The sequence below is a fragment of the Diabrotica undecimpunctata genome, chromosome 7 (genome assembly GCF_040954645.1).
Source record: "Diabrotica undecimpunctata isolate CICGRU chromosome 7, icDiaUnde3, whole genome shotgun sequence".
Taxonomy (NCBI): Eukaryota; Metazoa; Arthropoda; class Insecta; order Coleoptera; family Chrysomelidae; genus Diabrotica; species Diabrotica undecimpunctata.
The window spans coordinates 53331768-53341675 of record NC_092809.1 but is presented as its reverse complement, the minus strand read 5'-3'; the positions used below and the strand labels follow the sequence as shown (position 1 = coordinate 53341675).

At 31.6% G+C, this 9908-nt stretch overlaps 1 protein-coding gene across 1 annotated transcript; it reads right to left on the bottom strand.

Annotated features, from left to right (window-relative positions):
* Window positions 1-342: 342 nt before the first annotated feature.
* LOC140445358 (endocuticle structural glycoprotein SgAbd-2-like) lies at window positions 343-8733 on the bottom strand. Its single transcript, XM_072537334.1, has 3 exons — window positions 8615-8733; window positions 6085-6227; window positions 343-952 (listed from the first exon to the last, which is right to left on the bottom strand). Exons 1-3 carry the CDS (start codon window positions 8624-8626, stop codon window positions 670-672), a joined length of 438 nt encoding a protein of 145 aa, XP_072393435.1. The 5' UTR covers window positions 8627-8733; the 3' UTR covers window positions 343-669.
* Between the last annotated feature and the right edge of the window lie 1175 nt (window positions 8734-9908).

Genomic DNA, 9908 nt, shown 5'->3' with positions numbered 1-9908 from the left:
ACAGAAGCACGATATCGTCCGCAAAACGTAGATGGTTTAATCTTTCTCCATCGATGGATATTCCTTTCTGTTGCCATGTTAGTCTTTTAAATGCATACTCAAGAACGGTAATGAATGGTAATACTAGATACAGTATGTTAAATGAATGGATCATGAAAGACTAGTTCGAATATACAGACCACCAGATAAGTGATTTAAAAGATGGCAAGGTAGCTGCCAGTCAATGTCACAAATACGACTAAAGTCTTAAGTTCAGAGAAGAACAGGTATATGGAGCAATTAGAAAAAAAAATAGGTAGTAAGCTTCTTGAGCAAAATATTGTTCAAATAATACAAAGCAGGTTTGATATTGTTTTTTATTAACCGCATCTCATATATCGCAATCGACTAACAGAAAACATATATTCCTAAGCTAACTTAAACCTAACATGTTTTTAATAAATTATTATCACAAAATTTCGCTACATTGAAAGAATACCATCATATTTCACAAAAAAACTTAGGCAAATAAGCATATAGCCATATCTTATAACCTTTTAGTGCAAATCACATCATCAGTATTACAAAAAAAAAGTGATAAGGTATACTAATTATACCATTTATACCAGATACACCATTTTAATATATGAAGGGATTTATACAAAGTAACGATTTAAGCAAACTGTCTTTTTATCTGATATTATTATTTCCTTCGTTATCTTCATTTGAATTACCCAATTGTTTTAACACACTTAACGCTCGTAAAATAGCCTCAGGTATTGGTGGTGGAGTTGGTAGGTGGTCTCCGATTGGCTGAAAACCGTTTTCGTCTGCTATATACCGGAGTTCTATCCTTATTCCTTCGGGAGAAGTATATGAGGAGAGACCTTGAGCAACTTGAGCTTCTTCCTTTGTACCGGCGTTTTTCAAAAATCCTTTTTCTTCTTGGACTATTCCGTTTCCGGTTTCAAAACTAGAAATATACAATTTTTTATTAAAAATTATCTACAATTAATGTGTTTGTTGGAAAACCAACATTGTTTCTTATAAAAACAAATGACAACTAAAACAAAAAAAAAAGTAGGTACCGCCAATTTTCTATTCCGAAGTTCTGATATAGAAAACACAGCGTGTTAACCGATAATTTATTTATTTTTAAGGAATTTATTTTAAAAAATAGGCCAACTAGAAGGCTTATGCTTTATTATCTGTAGGAGGAGGTCTTATCTTATTTTTTTTTTTAATTGTAAAAATCGGTTTTTTTGAACCTGACGATTTTTTTTATATTTCTTGGATCATTCTGAACAAAATAGATATCTTGTAGTTTTTCTGTAAACTTGATTATTTTTGAGTTTGAGAAAAAAAAGCAAAATTACTATTTTTAAGTCTTAAAAACACAAGTAAAAATATTATTTTTGAATTTACCAAGGACCTAAATTCAAGTTAAACCTTGTTTTATCATGTTTCGATCGATAAGTATTTTGGGTCTATTTCATTTTAAAATATTGTTTGTTAATCGTTAATGAAGCGCTTATGAGAGAACGGGCGTTAAGAGTGTTATTAAATTGATTACACACGTAAAGCAACATAATCCACCCAGAGCACCTCAGGCACGAGGAATGGAAGTGGCTCGATTGGCATAATCATCCGGAACACCAGTGAACACTCACAAAATTTGCATATGTATTTTGTAGGTGTACTAAAATAAGAAGTAAAAACGTATCAAATTTAGTTTTTCAATTATGCGAAGTGAAATATAAAATCTTGATGTACCACTGATATTACCGGATGATTACGTCCATCGAGCAAAATACATCTCTTAGGCCAGAGGCCCTATAACTGGATTCTGTTGCTCTCTAGGCGTAATGATCTTAGTAAGGTGCGTAAATAACTAATAAACCACTGATTTTAATTCATAATGAAGCTCGTATGGAAGTGCGGGCACTCATCGGTACAATGAGAATTTAAACCAGCAAAAATATGTGCACAATATCTTGTTTCTCTCTCTTATACACCCCGAAGCCCGAGCGCCATTCCTGTTATAAGTACTTCATTAACCCCTAAAAACTCATGTTTTAAAATGAAACAGGCTTAAAATATTTACAAGAAATAGTATAATAAGGTTAAAACTTGAATTAAGATGCTTGGTGAATTCAAAAATAATATTTTTTACCTATGATTTTGACCCTTAAAAATCGCAATTTTGCATTTTTCTCAGTTTTAAATTACTTATAACTCAAAAACGATCAAATTTACAGAACAACTACAGGAGATCTATTTTATTCAGAATAATAAAAAAAATGTCCGGGCCAAAAAAATTTATTGTTACAATTTGTTTAAAAAAAAATTGTTTAAAAAAATTTAAACAATTTTTTGCCTGGGTCAACTTGAGCCTTATTTTGGGGTATCTCATGAAAGTGGTTATGCGAAAAAATCTCATGGGAACAATTTTCCGAACAAGCTCGAGCTTTTCGCCTTATCCATAAGCTGTATGTAGATACTGCAGTTATATTAAGTAGGTACAATGGTTACATCACCTGGTCTGTTTGTAATAAAAACTCGACTCGTCATTATCAGATTCTTGACATTTAACTGGTTGTTGTGTGTCTAATTAATAGTTGCATTACTTGTGTTTTTAGGCGTTATACAGACAAGTGTTTTAAAGACTAAAAAGAAATTATTAAGCAATAAAAAAATGTTAAGGCCCAAAGTCTCAAGTTTGGAATTTATCGTCTAATAAAAGTAGGGCATTTATTTTTTTGTAGTGTTAAAAATGGATGTTAGAAGGACAACAATTTAACAGAACAGCGCAACATAAAAAATATTATTCCGTTGAGTATACTTTTCCTAGGGGTTATTGAGAAAATATGAATGTGTGTAAAACTTTTTTGGAACCACTCTTGGGTTTAAAAAACCTGTGAATGGTCTGTTTTTGAAGTCTTGTCCAAAACGCCAAAAAACACCGCCAAAAATCCCAAATTCGGATATGAGGGAAAAAACTCCTGCAATGAATCATAAAAATGAAAATTTCATTTTGATTTCTCTCAGTGCTGTGAACCTTATTTTCAGGTTGGCCACCAAAACATCAATTATTGTGTAAAAAACTTCTGTTTTGAAGCGTTTTTCCGGGGAAAAATTTAACATTACATCTTCTGTAGCTGTTTCATCGTGAAAAGTCCTATTTCTCGCACGGGAAGTGGAGAGTTCCGGTTCGATACCATAAGCCTTTGCAACATGTTTGCATTCAGACAATATCTTGTCCCAGTTATTTCTTAAGGCACTTAAATCATCAATTAGGCTCTCGATATTACTACTCTCAACATCCAAAGTAGGGTCCATTGTTTGAAGTAGTTGACTTCTGTAGTTGATGGGTACCAACACTTTCACCCAAATTGACGCCATGAGGATGCACTTGAAGGTGTTAAGATATTCTAAAACCCCATTGATTGTGGCTCTCGTTTCAACAGTTACGTGAAGATTCAACAATGATGAAACTGCCTCAATGATTTTGCCTATGTGTGCCGCTATTGGTTTCACACATTCTACTCTAGCACTCCACCTCGTATCAGACAATGAGTAAAGTGAAGATCCTACTATCTCTTTCAGAAGCTCCCATCTTTTCGGGCTGCAACTGAATAAATTGTACAGATTCTGAACAACACCAAAGAAAGTCTGTGCTTCATAAGTTCAAACTATATACACAAAACATAAATTTGTTAACGGCCGGGCCCCGGGGATTTTGCCCCCCTGCCCCCCACTCCCCCTGTGGTCGGGCCTGCTCATGATCTTACAACGTATAACATTGTGAAGTAAAGCTTAAAAACATTTTATTTGCTAAGCTTGGAAATAAAGAATGCGAAAGCTGTGAGAGTTTAAAACTACACGGATATTTCTAGAAAAACTCTCGAAAATTGTTGTGGACGGAAAAAAAAAGTATAAATGCTGCAGTTGGATCTAGACAATTTTACCAAAATCAGACCTCCAACCCTGAAAAAAATACAGTATACGTTTTTGCAGACTTGCAAAAGATTATAGTGTTCCTACGTTTGGAAACGTTTAAAAAGGTCTTGTTTACGCCGAGGTTAACAACATACCATGAACGTTTTGTTCGTTTGAAAAGTCACAATACGTCAGAACCGTTTGCTGTTGCATGGCATGAACCAAGCAGTGGTCAAAAAAAGAGGACCTTGTGAATACTTCTTATGCTTTTTTTAATTTATAGAGGTGTTAAGAAAATAGTTATCTGGCTTTTTTCAGTCAAAATATAAACTGGTGTTTGTACAGGTTTCTTGTAATGATTGTAAATTCTTCTGAAATTAATGCTGAGACCAATACCCTTAACTACTTTGAAGCTGGCGGCCATACAGTTATGTTGGCAGAAGGCTTTTATCGACGTTTGCTATACAGTCCTGACTTTAGGAAAATCTGTAGAAATGAAATAAATAAATATTTCAGACTTTTATCAATGGATTCATTATACCTCACAAATTAGATTAAAAAAAAGATCCCAATCGTGCATACTTGGCTAACATGATTCCAGTACACTTACCCAGAAAAAAATGTGTTTGGATTAAAAGACATCTCAGTTCCAAATGACGGAACTTGATTTCTTAAAAAACAAAAAGATTAAAATTAAAAGTATTTTGCAACGTAAAAACATGGAATCGCTCCATCACTATCTAAAATATCACGGGAACTTATTAAAGCAATTTAATGCAGTTATTCCAGAAAACAGAAAAAACTTAAATTAATTTACGTGTACGTGATAAGTGAGTAACGAAATATAAAAAATATATTCGGTCCGTGCGTGACTGACGCGACACCTACCGCCTTCATCTGACAGTTTTGGACCTAGCAATTTTCAGGTTAAACATATGACATTAATGTTTGACATTGTTAAATACAGGCGAAATTGACAATTATTAATAATTAACTTTTTAATTATATTTTTTCAGTTTATGTACAAAATAAATGTAGTATTAAAAACTGGGTTTCTCAAAATTCATCATAATATATCTTTTTAAGCCCAAACGGAAAAGAAAAGTTAAAAATCTAGTACTGGCAAATCAAGTTTTTCACGTGAAAGAGCATATAATTAAAAACAGTAATAGTAAAAGTTATGATATAAAAGCTTATCAGAAAAAAAAGTCATCAGGCACTCTGCAGTTAGCTTGAAGCCTTATAAAATATCATTTAAGGTAAATTATTTAAATATTTCAATTGCATAAAAATGAGGTTATTTCCTTTTTCATATTAATAGCACGGATCCATCTTTTTCTTTTCTCTAATTTATATGTAATGTTTGGGAACGTATAAAAACTACACTTACTATTTTTGCTATTAATAGCACAACTAAATACGCAACGTGTATTTGCACACATTTTTGATAAAATTTATGCGTAAAAAGATAGTGTCCAATTTTGTCATATTTCGCCGCTACGCACGCTGGCATCGTTTCAAGGTACCCCTACCATCGTCACGCACGGAGCGAATACCAAAAACAACTTGACTTAAACTTATTTACAATATCTTCCAATTTGTTTAGGTATTTACTCATTAAAAGTAACTTTTATTTAAACCAATATTATTATTAGTTCTCAACTCCTACTGCATTGTTCCTAAGAAATGTAAATTATTGTAGACAGACAGCTACTTAGCGAACATACAATCACCATTGTTTATATAACTTGCCATGCCCTTACCGGGTTGAAACTATTCTCGCTCAGTATATTGCTTAAAAATAATTCTTTTTAATCAATATATACTGTGCCTCGGGTAACAAACAAAAGTTTTATTTGATGGATACGGAACCACAGTATAAAGAGGTTCCATGACGGAACCATGGCGGTCATGCCTCCGGAACACTTTTTTCAAAGAATATATTGTTTATTTTAAATTATTGTCTTGAGCATCCTTATTGAAATATATCTTTTATGTTAAACTCTGTAAAAATAAAGTTCTTTGCTGTGTTTGATTTTAGAGATATTGTTGGATTTTAACGTTCTTTGGGGAAAAAAGTTATTTGTGTTGCAGTATTGCTTAGAAAAAGACAAGCTGCAATACAAAACTATTAAAATACTATATAAAATACTATTAAAATCCTACTTGTATTCGTAGGTGCCGTCATAATTCACTTCTTGCTCCTGCCTTACAATGGGTATTTGTTGACCTTGGAATTGTTCTGGAAATTTATTTTTGTACTCTTGTGGAGCGCAATGGCTCAAGCAAAAGACACTAAGTAATATTATCTGCAACAAAAACATTATAAAATAATATATAATTTTTATTATGTATTTCTTTATAAAAATTTGATAAATATTAGAGAAGATAAAAAGCTCTTTTCAGAAAGTGATTTCACTCGGACGATCATATTATATGGTAAGAATGAATATATTATTGGAATACATATATCTTTAAGAATATAACAGATCGAAGGCAAAAGACAAAGAAATTATTTAAATCGAAAAAAAAAAAATCAAAAAATAAAAGAAGTTATGAACGAGATAGAAACAGAAAATAAAAGACACATAACAAAACCATTGCACTGATATTTAAAACTAGGTAACCGAAAACGGACAGCTAATGTAGCTATAGAAGCAGAAAAATGGCAGAAGTATTTTAAAGAAATATATTAAGTAACGGATATAGAAGAAGAAACAGAAAATGACGAACACAGAACAAGATAAAGAAGAAGAATTAACCTATACAGAAGTAAAAGAAAAAATATGCAGACTTAAAAACAGGAAAACAGCTGGAGAAGACAAACTATGTGCAGAAGTTATAAAATACGGTATAGAGGCACTATAAAGAAAGATTTAAAAACTAATACAGAATATATGGAGCAAAGAAATAATGTTCGAAGAATGGAAGAAGGGAATTATAGTGACAATATCAAAACAAGGAGACCATAGAATATGTAAAAAATGCCGAGCAATTAATTTACTGAATGTACATTATAACGTAATGGCAGGTACAATTATAGACAGACTAACAATATGTACATAACAAAGCATAGGAGATTACCAGTACGGTTTTAGAAAAGGAAAATCCACGATAGACGCTATACATACGGTAAAACAAGCGATAGAGAAAACATACGATTACGACGGAGAAACACATATATGTTTCCTAGACTTTAAACAGGCAGTTTGACAAACTAAACAAGAAAAATGATCAAAGACTTATAACAGAGTAATAAATAAAATAAAATTATAAGAATGAATGAAATGACAATGCGAGATTTCCATGCAATAATGGACACAGGAAGAGAAAAAACAGAATTAATAAAAATAAAATGTGGAGTAAGACAATGCGATGTACTCTCAACGGTACTACTTATGCTATCACTACACAAGACAATACAAAGAACAAGAATGCAGTACAAATGATGGGATATGCGGACGAAATAAAGAAGAACAAGAAATAGAAAACGAAGTCAAACTGAGGGGACTGGAAATAACTAAAAATAAAACAAAATAAATGAACGTAAGCAAAAAAAGAAGACACAAATGACAGAACTGATAATAGATGCACACAGTTTCGTACAGCTTGAAACATTCAAATATTTGGGTGTACTATTCAACAGAAAAAATAAAAGGGTAGATATAAAAAGAAGAATTTAAGCGGGGAATACAGCGTTTTATAGAATTAAAAAAATGTTTAGACATAAGAAGATAAGTCAAAATACAAAAATGAAAATCTGCAAACCGACCGTAAGACCAAGAGTAATATATGCTGATGAAACATTTACAATAACAAGAAAAGAAAAAGAGCAATTGAACGATTTTGAGAAGAAAATTATCAGAAAAATACTGGGACCAAAGAGGGACAACAAAGAGGATGCAAGAAAATTGATGAATCACGAAATACAAGAACGAATAGGTCAAGAGGACTTAGTTAGAGCAATAAAAGCTTAAAGAATTAGATGGTATGGACACATAATGAGAGGAAATAAGAGCAATCCGTTAACAGTTATAATGCAATGGATAATACCAGGTAAAAGAACCAGAGGCAGACCTAAACTGAGATGAAGACAACAAGTGGAAGAAGACTTAAGGAGTATGGAAATTAGAAATATAGAAAGGTCAATCAAAGAGAGAGAAGAATGGAGAAAAGTAGTGGAAATAGCGAAGTCACACCAGAAACTGTAAAACCAAACCCAGAATGGGATGATTTCCAACATAAAAAGGATCTTCATTGAATCTGAAGTGATGAAATTCCTAGGTATTAACAAAAAAAATTTTTTTTTCGAAATATTACAAGCGTATTGAACACAGAAAATACTAAAGCAATGAAAAAATAGTTTATTATTACCGATCTATAAAAAAGGGATCCGTAGCAATTTTGAAAACTAGAGGGCCATTTGTAAAAGGAATACCATAGACAAAGATGAATACATCAGATAAAATAGCATGATAATCGTACGAAATGTACTAGAACAGTATAGAAGATAAAATAATCCAAAAATTAAGAAATTATCCAATTTGTCTTCAAAAGTAATTTGAAGTGATAATATAAATATTTTAATCCAGTTTAATATTTATTAAATACAAATCACCCCAATAACACTTTCACTGAATACGACTCCAAGAATATTTGAGCAATAAATTAATTAATAAATCACAGGTTCACTTACATACACTCTCATTGTAATAAGCAATTTGAATTTCTAAACACCTTTGAAATCTATGCACGTATAAAATTTAATACCTTAATAAAAAACTTATATAGTTTTATTCTGTCTCCCCATCTCCATGAACTATTGGAACTATTTTGAACGATTGCCTCCCACTATAAGGTCAGATGTCATATTTACCTAATTCTTTGCTCTCAGTATTGTTTTTTATGACTACTGAGAAGATTCGTTAGACCAGTAGTTGACTAATTTTTAAATTAACATTTGGGAAAATGATAATGATTATTAAATAACAGCATAAATAAATGTAAAATATATTCTATAAATAACTCAAAAATTTTAGTTCATTACGTGTTTGTTTTATAATTATTGCGATTTAATTAGATGTATAGATATCTGGTATAATTTTATAATTTTATGGTGCAAGGTAGTTTATTTTAAAATATACTGCTGAACAAAAACTTTGATGCTTTTACGGCAATAGCTTAAGACAACAAAAGCAAAGCCTTAGTCAGTGTGACATTGAAAATACAACAAAAAATAAAGATCAGAATATTTTTATTTATATTGATTTGTGGTTTATACAGTATCTAAAGAAAGAACATATCTGTAGCCTGGTTTCAAAGATGGCCAACTCCATTTAGCAAAATTTTCAGTATAGGTAACAACTGTTTAAACTGCTTCCACTCAATTGGTACTGTTAATTTTTTTTTGTTGATTAATAATTATTTCCAAAGCATCTTGGAATAATAATATTTATGCTTTTTACTGTAGATAAAGGAACATTTAACGTTGAAATATGGAGTTGGTCGTGTTTGTAACCAACATGTGGAGATAGTCGTTTTCGTCACCAAAAATATTGCTGATGGTGTCGCTGATATCTTAAGTCAACAGTAAAATATCAGTAGCAATGCATCAAGGCTGACGCTATACTGAAGATTTTTTTGGTGAAAATAAAAAAAGTTGAAATATGTGTTAAAAATATTAATAATTTATTGGGCTTATACAATATTTGTTAATAAAATTTAAAAACCCGATCAATAAACTAACAACAAAAGTTCTTTAGATACCAGCTTGATGGGTAGGCAATATCTGAATCTTACAATAATTCTGAATGAAAAGTCCACTACAACTTGGTTGACTTCCATGACTTCATCACAGTCTGCATTATTTAAGCACTCACATTCAGAAAGTGAACGAAACGACAGAGGAGATCGCCTAATAGAATTTTGCCAGGAGCATAATGTTATAGCCGCAAATACATTTTTTAAATTACCCAAGCGACACCTTTATA

What these genes read in the sequence shown, in the direction of transcription:
- LOC140445358 (XM_072537334.1), bottom strand. An exon ending in GACGGCACCTACGAATACAA is followed by an intron (nt 953 to 6,084) that starts GTAGGATTTTAA and finishes GTATATTTCTAG; the next exon opens with TTTTGAAACCGGAAACGGAA.